Source organism: Oculina patagonica, chromosome 3 (genome assembly GCF_052425735.1).
Source record: "Oculina patagonica isolate OP01 chromosome 3, crgOcupat, whole genome shotgun sequence".
Classification (NCBI taxonomy): domain Eukaryota; kingdom Metazoa; phylum Cnidaria; class Anthozoa; order Scleractinia; family Oculinidae; genus Oculina; species Oculina patagonica.
Genome location: NC_135760.1, coordinates 11,848,292 through 11,862,322, shown reverse-complemented (window position 1 = coordinate 11,862,322; position 14,031 = coordinate 11,848,292). Strand labels below are relative to the sequence as shown.

The 14,031-nt window shown below is 39.9% G+C and overlaps 2 protein-coding genes across 4 annotated transcripts in view; one reads left to right on the top strand and one right to left on the bottom strand.

Moving 5' to 3' along the window:
* Nucleotides 1–352: 352 nt before the first annotated feature.
* On the top strand, nucleotides 353–4,655 carry LOC144646586 (transmembrane protein 234 homolog). Its single transcript, XM_078506225.1, has 5 exons — nucleotides 353–483; nucleotides 625–776; nucleotides 2,394–2,460; nucleotides 2,564–2,656; nucleotides 3,761–4,655. The coding sequence occupies exons 1-5, from the start codon at nucleotides 468–470 to the stop codon at nucleotides 3,829–3,831; spliced, it is 399 nt and encodes a 132-aa protein (XP_078362351.1). The 5' UTR covers nucleotides 353–467; the 3' UTR covers nucleotides 3,832–4,655.
* Nucleotides 4,381–14,031, bottom strand: part of LOC144646582 (uncharacterized) — a 79,244-nt gene continuing 69,593 nt past the window's right edge. For all 3 annotated transcript variants that reach the window (XM_078506217.1, XM_078506219.1, XM_078506218.1), the window contains 6 exons: nucleotides 9,287–9,418; nucleotides 8,380–8,508; nucleotides 7,164–7,286; nucleotides 6,493–6,837; nucleotides 5,093–5,263; nucleotides 4,381–4,616 (listed from right to left, as the gene is read on the bottom strand). In XM_078506217.1, coding sequence (XP_078362343.1) covers nucleotides 5,106–5,263; nucleotides 6,493–6,837; nucleotides 7,164–7,286; nucleotides 8,380–8,508; nucleotides 9,287–9,418 — 887 coding nt within the window. In that variant the 3' untranslated portion in view covers nucleotides 4,381–4,616; nucleotides 5,093–5,105. The remainder of the gene's footprint in view (nucleotides 4,617–5,092; nucleotides 5,264–6,492; nucleotides 6,838–7,163; nucleotides 7,287–8,379; nucleotides 8,509–9,286; nucleotides 9,419–14,031) is intronic.

The window sequence follows — 14,031 nt, the reverse complement described above, 5'->3', positions numbered from 1 at the left end:
CTTTCGGCAGGAATATTAAGTTATAAAACAGTCAAAACAGCAAAGCGAAAAGTTCGCAATGAAGTGAATTTAACGCTTCTACTTCTACCGAATTATTTGAATCTTAAGAATTATAAATATATTGGAAAAGACTTACCTTTGCAGCTGTAAATGGCTTAAATTTCAAGTAAAATCGACCCCATCAAGACCCACTCTTGTCCGCCATATTTGTTTTGGATTACATGAACCAATCAGGATTGAGGTTAGAATAGACCACTCTGCGATGCCGTTATATCAGCCTTGGCCAGGGTCATCTCGTAACGACTGCCATTTACCGAGAAGGCCCTGGGGACGAGGTTGCCTCATACGCACGAAGAGTAAAGATGGCGGATGGTAGTTTTTTGTCGGTCTGATTTTTTCACGCTCTTTCACTTTAGAAACGCTGTCCAAAGGCTGGAACAGTTACCTTTATCTTCTTTATATCAGCAATGAGTAATACCCTCTGTAAGTATTGAATAAGTGTACTCATGCTTCAGCTCGGTGCTAAAATTTTGGCATTTTAAAAAAGTTTCGTAAATTTTTTCAGCGAAGCTACTTGTAACACTAATGTTTATACAAATGTATATGTTGTACTTGAACTTACAGATGATGCATTCTGGTTGTGCTTTGTGTCCATGTTATGGGGCTCCACAAACCCGCTAATAAGGAAAGGAAGCAAGGGAATAGAGGACATTCATAGATCAGGTCGCATCAGACAGTTTTTGGCAGAAATCTTCTTTCTTGCATCCAACTGGAAGGTGAGAGAAAAACCCTCAAGTACTGAGTTCAGCATAAATTTTTGTATTATAATTACGAGTCCTGTGTTTTTTGTCAAGTAAAAAGAAGCATTTACAGCTTCACGCGATTTTCTTTGTGCTCTTGTTACAATAGTCAATAGTTGGAAAAGTTTAGAGTAATGGTTTAACACAGCAGAGCCAGAGGGACAAATTGGGTGGGTAATTCCAAATAATTCCACTTAATTCCAATCATTATAATGTTAATTTAAAAAAGGCTAAAAAGGATAAAAAGTTGTTAAAATGATGACCTGAGGTCCTGTTAGGGTCAATTCCGACAGGCGACGCGGCACTGAAACGGCGACACGAAGGAGCTGAAATGACGGCGAACGACGAGATGCTCCCGTGAACTAACGACAGCGACAAAGAAAAGAGCAAAATCGACAGTGACATCGGCGCTTTTTAATATGGCTTATAGGCAAAATAGCCTGACCTTGTAAAGACCATTCTCCTGCATTGAATGACTGCAATCTTACGCTCTAACAGTTCATTTTTAGGCTGCTTAAGTTAAGTAACTACATAATGATCCATCATTCTGAAAATAATTCACTCCATGTTCTCTTTGTACCGGCTCAGAATAAAGAAAAACACGTCTTAGTTACTTCAGTTTTTCAAAATTTTCTGGGGGAGGGAGCATGCCCCCAGACCCCCCTAGGAAGGTGTCTCCTTCGTCTGTGCCAACAGATCTAATTGACAGATCCAAGAATAGGGAATATTTTGGCGACAGAATTACGAGAACGCATTATTTTAGGTTATGCACTCCGGACTCAACCATTTCCGATATCAGTTGCTATGGACGAATTCGAAATTCTGACAGCGACATGCGAACCTTTTGAAATTGTGACATGAAAAGGTTTGAAATTCAGATGGGGGACATGAAGACCCCCCCCCCCCCCCTAACAGGGCCTCTGACCTTAGAGTTGAAAACGTTTTGATTTTAAGAACTTTAATAACTTTTTACCCCTTTTATCCTTTTTTAAATTATTTTATGGAGCAACATTATGACAATTATAATTTTGTCTTGAACACATTCAATTGCTACCAATCCCTGAACTGCATGACTCAAGGTGCAGTTACCAAGTTAAGTATTGTATCAATAACAAAATTTCAGGTTAGGTTGTCTGTGGAAGCCCTTAACAGTCGAAAAGAAAGTCTTAAAAATGTTAATTAAGACATGGCTGTGTTTTCTCGTGAAATGTGATTGAGGTTGGTAAAGGGTTTATCCCTGAAAGGCCTTTATTTTTCTCATGAAATTATTGAGAAATGGCTATTTTATTTTTTGTGATATGCGATGACTGATCTATGCTCCCCTTTACCACCCGCATGTATTCCGTCAGTTTTACAAACAGAAAAGAAACAGAAAGAAAAAACCCATGTAATTGCAATTGCAATCTATACATGAATGGTGTAGGTGTCAGATTACAGTGATCCAGTTACATGTCGTTATTGGACAGCCACATGATCAGGTGCTACAACTGCGTAAAAAGTAGGTGCATAGAGGACCAATAAGAAATAGGAATTTTTTACTGATATGGTAATTATTACAGGTAAAATAATTGTATTATTTTTTTGTTTTGACAGTATCTGATTCCTTTCTTGTTAAACCAGTGTGGATCAGTTGTTTACTACCTGACGCTTGCATCTGTAGGTAATTATATTTAACAAACATCTGTTTTTATGTGTAGTTGACCAAAAAAAATATATCAAATTAACTTATACAGTAATACTGTGTGTTAATTAATTTCCTGTAGACTTATCAATTGCTGTGCCGATAACCAACTCGTTGACTATGATTATAACAACGCTGACTGGAAAGCTGTTAGGAGAAGGCAATATCAATGCAGGTTGTGGTCCTTAGTCTATTCTTTTGCAATAACAGATAATTATTCATAAGAATTTATGTAGTTTGCATTTTTTTCAAAATGTGTAGTTCCATAAAATATCCATACCTCCCCCATGGAAGGGATTTTTTAAAAGAACCCCCCACCTCTCTGGAAATTCCAGTTCAATTTCATACATTTCTTTAAAATTTTTGGGTCTTTGAGACCCCCCACCCCCCAGGAAATTTCCAATCCCTTCTGTGGGGGGAGTATGGATCCCAGGGGGGGGGACTCGCAAATGCTCGTCGTCTCGCTTAGGGGTGTAAATTTCGGATTTTTGGTCTCGCTAAGGGTGTTCTGGGAAAAAAGCCAATATTTTTAGCCTTAATGGTCTCGTTTAGGGTTAAAAACGAAGAAATACAGGTATATTGTTAGTTTGTTGGTATCTTTTAGGGGTCAAGAAAAGTTGGAGCGGCCGAGCCACACCCAGATTGGGTTCTTTTCAAAATTTCCGACAAGCATCCACATCCGTTTCATATAAGAACCCCCCCTCCCCAGGGTATGGATATTTTCTGGAACTACACAATGTTCCAACCTCAACAAGCTAAGATCAAAGGGTCTTTTGTATCAAATATGTTGGTCAGAAAGAATGCAAATCTCACCCCGGTGCAAAGAAATAGAACTTTCTAGCTTGCCCCTCAGGCTACAGTGGGCAAGCTGTAGCCAGGACGCATGCACTAGCTCGAAAGTCATTTTCACTAGTCCAAAAAATCCTTCTAAGCATGATCACCGAAAACTAACTCAAAAATGCTCCTCATAGGCTTTCACTTGCCCTTTGGTCAAGTTAAGGATAAAATCCACTAGCCCAACTGCAAAATTCACTAGTCCCAGGCTATCCGACATGCACTTCTTTGCACACTGCTCACTTTGTTAAAATTGCACAATGAAACTCAGAGTAACAGTAGTTTTAAAGGTGTAATAATGTTAGCAAGAAGGCTCATTTATGAGGCTGGTATTTACAAAGTCATTGCTAGTGTAAATGTTCAATTTTACCCTTAGTACAATTTGGTATTATCTCTGATGTTTGATCTACCATCTGATGATAGCTATATTTTTTTTTATTCACAGGCACTTTCATAGGAATGTCCCTTGTTATTTGTGGTGTAACGATTTGTGTTATTGATAAAGCTGCAGTATGACACAATACCAATGTCGTCCATGCAAAACAGTACCCATGTGTAGAATTTGTAGCTCCAGGAAATATCCAAACCACCCCAAGGAAGAAGGACTGTTCACAAAAGAATGCAAGACAAACAGCAAGTGGAGCAAAAGCGAAAGAAAAGATGAGGGGGCTGGGGGCAAAGGAAAGAAAAGTATTATTTTTCTTCCTCCCCACCCCTCACCCAATCCCTTGCGCCTCTCATTTTGGCATTGGCGTCCACTTCTGTTACAATTCTTTTCCTGCATTAAACGATTCAAGTGAAATAGGAGATAATAGAGGGCTGTCTAGAAGAAAGATCACTGAAAATTGTGAAGGTGAGGGAGGTCTCAAAAGCCAAAGTCTTTGTAGCAACTGAAGTAAGAAGCTCAACTGAGGTGAATTTCCAGAGAGGTGGGGAGGGGGGACGAGGGGAGCTCAAATAGAAAACACCTTCTGTAGGGGGTATGGGTGTATGGGTTCTTTGTGTAAAACAGTCGTTTTGTAAAATCTATTTCTTGCCATCATAAAGAAGGTAAAAAGTGAAACCTTTTTGTGAGATTGTTTTATTCATTGAACTACACAACAATACGTGACATAATTTTTTTTTGAAATCATTTATTTCTGCGCTGTATACTACAGTTATTTTATTCTCTATTCTATCTTCAAAATAGATATGCCACTAATTAATCAATCTTAATCATGGTAAGTTGTTTCACTTCATTTATGATTGTCCAATCCATGTAAAATAGCAGCTCTCTTTTCCAACAAGGTTTTAGGAGCAACCTGTGACAAAAATCAATAAACAAATGTCAGAACGTTAAAGATGAATTCCAGTCCGTACTGCGCAATCTCGGCTGCAATGTTTATGTGAGCCCACACAAAGGGAATGTTTACAAGCAAAACTAAAAATTCCGCGACAAACTTACCTTTTTCTTCATTATTAACGCCAGATATCCTTGCAGAACAAATAATAACGAGTAGAAGAACCTTGACGCTATTTCAAACCGACGTTTTAGCTCATCGGAACTTCTTGAACGAAACGAACTGTAATGGCGGACTAAAAAACGTCATGTATGCTGTCACCGAAGTGTAACGTTTCAACGAATTCAAAACAAAAACGTAAACAAACCCCGAGTCTGCGCAGTACGGACTGGGGCGGGCAACATTTCTCGCAAGGTCTCGCATGAATAGCTCGCTATTCTCTTATTTCCCTTTCTCTAAAGCAGCGACGATAAATTTTGAGACAGAATTAAACTGACCTGGGTCAAGAGTCTAGCTGGTGTACAAGACAGGCTCAAGGCACGCTTTTTTGCAGCCATCAAAGCAACACATTTGAGTGGTCTGGCATTCTTTGTCCGATTTACATTCATCTTTTGCTGGGCCAGAACATGAGTCAGATCGCAGCAGAGGACGGCACTTCAGAGGCCTTCCTGAAAGACAAAAACACAAGTCAAAGAAAGTGAACGAAAAGTTCCGAAAGTTACGAACCTCTGAAAGTGGTGATAACATTTCACGGTTGTAAGCATTGCAAATATTAACATTAAAGTAACGACCTCCAGAAAGTCATGGCACGGTAGTTATTTCAAACGTAAAGTTTGACTTAAGGTCGTGGTGGATACTTGACCATGAATAAATTCATAAGGCAAAATTTTGGGCAGGGGTACCACGTTTAAAAGCTTTATATCTTCGGCGTTTAGAAGTCGAGTTTGCTAAAAATTGTCAGTTTTTTTTTCTGGAATAATGGGATCGCGCTTTTCGGTAATGCTGTAAGCTACTTGAGTTAAAATTTGTAAAACGTGATTTCGTGTCCTAGTTTGCTTATCGAGAAAAACAAAGCAAGTTGACTTCACCACTCACTGATCTGCCAAGACCTCTATTGTGCAAATCTGAAGCCGATTTTTTGATTTCAACTTTAATTAAAAGTTGTTAGTTAATATACTACTCTGTTCGGCTATAATAGAAATGGTTTTCAACAAGATTTATCCCTTGCATCTCATTACATTATACATTCAAACCATTTTTAGTTGGTATATCCTCAAGCTATCCAAAAGTAGCGACCCTTACAAAGGGATGTGCATAGGTATATAGCTTATACAGGGGGGTACCCCATCTTACTCGAGGACTCGACGTTGTAATTAAAATGGTTTGTTGGTTCTAAATCGAAGAAAATAAGTTAAAAAGAAACGCTTATAATTAAGATAAGTGATGTAAAGCTTCAAGCTACTTTCTGGACTTTCCGGGTTGTCCCAAAAGCAGCATACCGGTCAGACGCTCTACCCGGCACTGAGCTACAGAAGACTGGTCAGAGCAAGGCCATATAATTAGGTTTAAATGTGACCAACTTCCCGCATACTACCTCAGACAAAAGTGTTGGGAAGCTTTGAACACTTTTGTTCTTCCCTTCTCCTCCCCTATGCAATGTTGAGCTTATAACGACCTTACACACACAAGATTGTAAAGTGAGGAACCAAAATTGATAAGGGGAGTGGGGGTGGGGGATTCTTAAACAGTCCAGGAATGGTAAATGCTAAGTTGAATTCGAAACTCTGTAATCTGGGATGTTTTTACAACCATCCCAACTATTTTGTTTGATGTTGAAGGTTCAAATGTGAACAGCTTTCTACATACTGCGCATGCTAGAATTAGTTAAGGAACTTACCACAAGAATAAACGACTGACAGATAGCGATCAGCTCCAGGGCCGCAAAGTTCGCCGATTGCAGGGTTGACTGTGAGGTCACATGATTTCTTCCAGCCGCACCATCTGTTGATCTTCTCTGTCACGTCTTCCTTGCAAGAGAGACTCTCTTTGTAATCCTTTACTTCAAAGATCTGCTTGAAAGGAAGAGGCTTATTTGGCTTGTAAGGGCAAACTTCTGAATCTCCAGCGTACGAGGCTTTGAATATAATGAGCGTGTTCAGAGAATCTTTGCAGGACATCGTAAGTGATTCTTCTTGGCAAGCTTTAGTCTTGCGGACGCGCCCGAGACTTTCCCATTTCACGGCTGAAAACAGATTTTAGAGACTGAGAAGAGGGTCCTGAAGGGAGAGAGAGATGTAGATCCCATTTCCCAGCCCATATTTTGCCCAAATCCCATTTCTCATCCTATCGTTTTCCCGGTTTTCCAAATCCCATTCCCAGTTCTATTGTTTTTTGGTTGTGATTCCCAGTCCGAGTGAAACAAATTCCATTTTCCAGTGAAACTTTACCCAAACCCTAGTTCCCAAATTACCCCTTCTGGCCCCTCTGAGAAGGATGTTGAATACAAAGCAACATATCTTAAACTAAAAACAAAACTGTTATTATAAGCCTTACTATTGATAAGCCTACCTCGGCACGTTTTACCATCGCTGTCCAGAAAATACCCCGGATGACAGCTACAGCTGAAGGAACCGTTTGTGTTTGAACACACGTGATCACATCCACTACTGCCCACAGCACACTCGTCGTCATCTGTAAAATTTAAGTGATTTATTGCACGCTGAGTCGATAAATACTAAGTCATATCTTTCAGTGCACTTATAGTCATTGTTAAGTAACTGGGTTTAATTATTTAAAATAGTCTCGTTACAATCGAAGTAATTCTCCATATAGTTGTTAAACTTAGGTTGTAAACACCATAGATATGACAGTGAACCAAAACGGACAAAGGTTGGTTGAGTTTGGGTAAGATTTAGAAAGATTACAAGTGACGAGCTTAAAAACAATTGCCGCTTTGTCAAGAGCACCCAAGGTGCAATATCCGTGACCTAGCGTCCTTCAATCAAACGAAGACAATGCTGTATAGCGCAATTTCTTTTTGTCACGTAGTTCTTAACAAAACTGATGCATAACAAAAAACTTTGTATACCGTAAAATTCCGGTTATAAGCCCCCCGGTTATAGGCCCATCTACTTGGAAACAACAAAAAAATACATCCGATTATAAGCCCTCCGGATATAAGCCCCCCTCTACCGGATGACAGTACTGAACAGGGCTAAATGTTGCTTAATTACGCGTTTTTAACTTAAAAACGTATTTCGATCAACACTCCCGTGGCTCTTTTCGAAACTCTTTTTGTATTCCGCTTATAAGCCCTCTCGGATATAAGCCCCTCCGTTTATAAGCCCAGCCTAAACCCCTTACGAAGTTGTATAAGCCCAGGGCTTATAACCGGAATTCTACGGTATCTGGGATAAAGTTGTGAAACACTTCGGGAATTAACCCTTTCATCAGTGTTTTGTTTCAAGGCAATTAATCAAGTAGTGTAGCAACTATCGCAAGCTTGCAAATTTTCTGGTCCTCTAGTGTAGCAGTTTCTATTGTTCTGGGGGCTAGTGGCATTGTTCCTGTTGTTTGTTCTGTTGTTTTTTTCGAAGGGTAGCGAACCATTCATGTGAGACCTTGCGACAGATGCTACCCGACCCAATCAACCAGAGACACTTGCGTCCTCAGGATAAACCTTCAGGTCAAATCTCAGATATCGCTCTCGCGCGGGTAGAATTGAGCTCATGACAGTAGGAGCAGGCTATTGGGTAGTTTATTATCCTGATGTTTTTTTACCGACCTTCGCAAGTTTTCGACGTGTCATTGAACTTGTACCCAGGCTCACACTGACAGATGTAACTTCCAGGAGTGTTGACGCAGACAGCCTTCCCACAATTCGGTGGTCTGTAGCTCGTGCATTCGTCCGTATCTGAAAGAAATGACCACGTGAGCTCTTGAGCACAATTAAATTACCGTAGCAAGGTGTGAGTATCTTTCAGTTGACTGCAGCGTGCGAATACAAGCAACGCGCAAAGCGACGCTTAGCAAAACTGTCTGTACAATTGAGACACTTACTGAAAACCTTATGAAGCTTAAGCGCACCATTTTAATGATGTCATCCTCTATTTCGTTTATTATTTATCTCTTCATAATTATTACATTTCTCTGAAAGAGTTTGAAGAGACAATTTGCAAAACAAAAAGACGCTAAAAAAGGAAGCGGAAATCCAAATAACGAGCCGATAGGTGGATAACATTGTTAAATTTTCTATGCATATGCCAGGGACGGCGGAGCTGGGGGGACTGGGGGGGCTTTAGCCCCCCCACTTTTTCCGAAAAAATAAAGACTTACTAAGAGAAGAGTCTCTTAAGCCCCCCCACTTCAAGTCACTAGTCAGCTCCCCCCACCTGGAAAAATGCTCCGCCGTCCCTGTTTGCAGCGTTTAAAAACTTAACCTATCAGTGAATATCTTAAGGCTCGAAAATTGGGCATTTCATTAAAAGCGGTAGTTTTGGCGGGAAGTGTGCGCGCGCAACGCGTTTGACCGCTGTGGACCATTCTCGACCCCAGAGCTCTTGTCTTTTGCGTCAGTCATGCGCAAAAGAGGTGCTCTGGGGTCGAGAATGGCTGTGGACAGCGTAGCTGTGTTCTCCCCAGGAACACCGCTGAGAATGAAGTTTTTCAGTTGGTGGGATCGCTCTCCTTACCTTTGCAAGTTTCTCCATTTGATTGCCAATGACTCCTATAACCCTTTGGACAGGAGCAGTAGAAATAACCACGTTTGTTGTGACATACCCCAACACCACACCTGCCAGGAATTTCTTTGCACTCGTCATAGTCTTGAGGAAGAAAAAAATCATACTGTTAAAAAACAAAAAAAAAAAAAAACATCATACTATTTTAAGATGCCCTGTCCAGTTTCGAGTGAAAGGAAAGCCCGTGTTTTCAGCGTAGTTTGGTGGTTCATCGACACAGCATCCTCCAGCTGATGATTTTGTTTATTCTCATTACCTATCTGCTTGGAAATGTATAATATGATAATGAGAAATGAGATAGCGATCACAGAAACCATGCCGATGTTTACCTTGACATGTGCCATTTTGTTTCTTGTATCCACGCCAACAAATGCACGTGGTGTTTCCATCCGGTAGGTCCTTACACGAAGACTTCATGCGATAAGGACACTTTTGTCGTCCCACAAAGTAGCAACTGTTTTCGTCTGTGAAATAAACGCGAATGGAATGACTGAATTAATTAATTGTCTTATTATATTCTATATATACCTGATTGAAGAAACGTTGACCCGAGAAAAGCGCGAGTGGAATATTTGTTTTATTAAAAACACTCAAAGAATTGCAATATTTGTGCCCCCCCCCCCCCCCCCGGCTGTTTTCGCTGACGCCTACACCTGCCATATTTGTGGTCCATGGTATATTAGCTCATATACCATGGGCTGTAAACCAATCAAAACTCAGGAATTGCAATATACCATGGCTAGCTTTTAATAACGAGCAGTACATTTATGTGATACTGTTTATTATGCTGTGCAAGGTGATTCTAACTTTTTATTTCGTGGATAAAACTCTAGTGTATGTGTCGGACCAATGAAATGAAACCTGTTGAGTGAGTGCTTTCGCGTGGTACAGTTTCCCCCCTATATTTCACTAAATGCTATATTTCTTAACGTTTAACGGGGGGTTATTACAAACCTTTGCATGTCCGTTCATCATAGATCAGTTTATAACCTGCAGGACATGAACATATGCGCTTTCCCTTCACCAAACTGCAGTTATGCGAACATCCGCCATTGTTTTTCAAGCAAGGATCAATGTCTGCAAAAAAGGATAATTAAGAAATAATAACTAAATCTTGAACTAAAGAATTAAACCAAAGTACTGTATATGTATCAAGACGTACTGGAGATTAATGCATTGCAATCTTCACACTGTTGGCACTTTGTTGCTGCGACACATGTACAAGGGTCATAGCTAGCGGGGATGAGGGGCGCAATGTATAGGATAGGTTCCTAGAAAATGGGGTAGGTAGATTGAATGTAGGGGGTAGCTGTTTCTCGCAATTTACTTTCCTACCGACCATCTTACATGTCTTGCTCAAGCACGTCAAGGCCCAGGGTTGTGGGATTAAAGACGTTCACCTTTCTCCGTTATCTTCACTTTCCACGAGCCCATAAACTCAATATCAACATAGTCTCACTAATAAACGTTGCTATATATACCGTAGCTCAGGTAGCTGATTTTAAAGCCTCTGGCGTTGACACTCGCATCACTAGTGAACGTGATTTCCACTGCTGTTCCGTCAACCTTCAAGTTCAGTTCGCGAGAAGGCAGCGAGCCACAAATATAAACCTCTTCCGGGGAATATCGACCTGACTGCTTGACTTTGATTTTAACAGAGTCAAATTCTTTACAATCTTTAGAATCCTCAAGCTAAATGAAAAGGAAAGTAAATTACGTAAGATATTAAACCTGTCTGCCAGTTTTAACGGACTCAAAGGGCCGAGAATTAAAACGATGCCTAAGTTATTCCTGTGGGTTTGTGACAGAATTGAGAATTATGCGTAGACGCCATAACCAATGGACGGAGGCTAAATATTGATATACGACTCCACTCGGTAGAGTATAAATAACGCGCGAAATTATTACAAATTTTCTACAATAGTTGTTCTTTGGAAAACTGGTTAATTATAACAGGTTATTTGTTATCTTCTTTAATGGTTCTCGTGGTCAAGCGCAACACAAGACACAGTTGAAAGTTTGGTATTTGGAAAAGAAAAATATTTATCAGTTAGCTAAGTGTGTTGTGTCACTGTGGAATTTTACTCGTCATTTGAACTTTAATGCTTTCTTTTGGCTCGTAAAAATGTCATATACAACGATTCTTCATACTTAGCCTGTATCCCTCGCCAGTTTTCCCTCTGGCCTTTTTGTTTGCGCTAATCCGGTTTTTCGCGTTGCTCCCCGACTATCCGAAAAATGTCTAATAAAATATGAGCAAGATGCACCGAAACTGCGTTCAGACGTTGAAATTATAGCAATCGGCTTTATCCCAGTTGAAAACACATTTATTTTTTTAATAATCGGGCCTAAATATTTAGTTAAAGGACCCTAGGCAGCCTCAACCTCGTTCCAAGGGCTTCTCTCTCCCCGCCCCCAAGAGCGAGAGGGGCTCTTGGGGGCGGGGAGAGAGAGACCCTAGGAACGAGGTTGAGTCAGCCTCCGCCATTTTCGATGCCATCGAAATTTTAAAAACTGTATGGTGAAGCGAAATCTTATTGCATTGCTGTAAGTTGTATTACTGGAACTCTGGTAAAATATAATACCGTAACAAAAACAAAGGCGTGACTCACTAGGGTCCTTTATTAAACTTGTGCAGAACATATTTTTGTGTTCAGTTTTACACTTACCATGAAGTCCTCGATAGTGAGATTCACGTGGGTCTTTCCAGGAGAAATTTTCCAGGTACAAGTTGTGCCATCTGGGTAGTTGTTTGGATAATTGGGGGATGTAATTTCACCAGAGGAGTTTGTTAAGACAGCGCCACAGTTCTCTGCTGAAATAATAGAGGGAAAAAATAGGGAATTTTGGGGATTTTTACACCTTTCGTTTATACCCTAGATCCTGGGCTTAGACAGCAACACTGAACTTCCGGAGCAGGGATAGCGCAGTGGTGAGAGCGCTCGCCTCCCACCAATGTACATGTGGCCCAGGTTCGATTCCCAGACTCGGCGTCATATGTGGGTTGCGTTTGTTGTCGGTTCTCGTCCTTGCTCCGAGGGTTTTTCTCCGGGATCTCCATTTTTCCTCCATCCACAAAAACCAACACTTCTATTCGCTTTTTTCACGATCCCATAATACACCTTGTTTACCCCTCAACTTTTTTGCATAAGCATTGTTTTCAATTTCTCTTGGGACGATTGTACGTCATTGTAAATCCCAAGAGAAATTGAAAACAATGCTTTATGCAAACATTTTAGGGGGTAAACAAGATGTATTATGGGAACGGTGAAAACAGCGAATAAATTCCAATTCGATCGGAAACACACGGCCCCACAAGCTTATAGCTTTAAACATCACCGTGTCTAAATAAAGGTAATTTATTTCATTATTTATCATAAAACAAAACAAAAACAACAACGAAGACTACAGACGTGTAGTTTGTAGGTTGTAGTTTTTACTTCGTAAATATGTTAAGTTTGTAATTATCGTCATTTTTTACTTTTTCTTTTTATCGCATCTTTTTGCGCTATATTAATTTTAATTACCGTAAAAACCCGCCAGTAAGAACCTTACATTTAGGAACCTGTTAGGCTAAAACTTGCAAATTAGACCCCGTTTTTATAAGAACCTATTTCTAAAATTGATTAAAAATGTTGACTTTTAGGAAAATATGTTTTTTTGCCCCGCCGGCCGAGCGCTCTCCAGAAAGCCTGTTCGCAGGCTAGTTTGGACAAGGCTTTACTGTGTAAATAATGTCATATTCTAAATGATTAGTGTTCATTTTTACATATTAAGGAGGCTCGATGTAGTTTTTTTAGCCCCAGGGCGGTCGTTTTAAAAATAAAAATTATCTAGGAAGCCAACGTTCAGTTTTTGCCAAAATACACCATAATGATCAAATATGACCAAATTTTAAATTTTTTCTGGTCACTTAGTCACAAAGGTTACCATAGCAACGATTGTCGTTTTCTTTTGTTTTTAAACAAGCTTGATTTTTTTCGAAATTTAGATTGAGTCTTGGTATTCTTCATTTATTGATATGTTAAAGTGTAGTGGATTGACAAAATCTTAGAAAAATCTGTAAGAGCGTTTTAGAGTAAATCAAGACTGAAGTTTTTTTGTAACTTCTTGTAGTTTCCTACAATCGGCAGTCGATATATATTTTAACAAATTAAAGCAAAAAATTCTCTCGCTTTTAATTAGTTCATTTTGAATATTTGCGCTCAAACACTTCAAAACAATTTAAAAGCACCTATTTCACATTAAAACGGGATAGGTTCATTCAACGCTTCTCTCCACTTGCGTGACGACCTAAATAAGGGGCAGACATTTTCTGACGGGGGGAGGGGGCAATTAACAAAAGAAATGCACAGAAAAAAAGGCTGGAAAAAATCTTGCCCAGAAAAAAATGGCCCAACCCCCTTCCCCTCAAAAAATAATGGGCCGTCCCTAACGGCTGCGAATTGACCCTTTTAATTTACTGTCAACACTTCAATTGATAAGAAATGCTATATTTCATGTCGCAACTTGGGACAAACGCCAAAGGACCCAAAATGTGAGCTATTTTTCGTCAGAAAATTTGGGGCATTAAAATCATCGACGCTATTTTGATCTTCTACAAGTTACGCTTAAAGAAAATGAAGTTCTTCATCGGATAAGGCCGGGAGTCTTTTAATTGTGTTTGCGACATCACGTATTTGCCTGCGTAGTCTAAT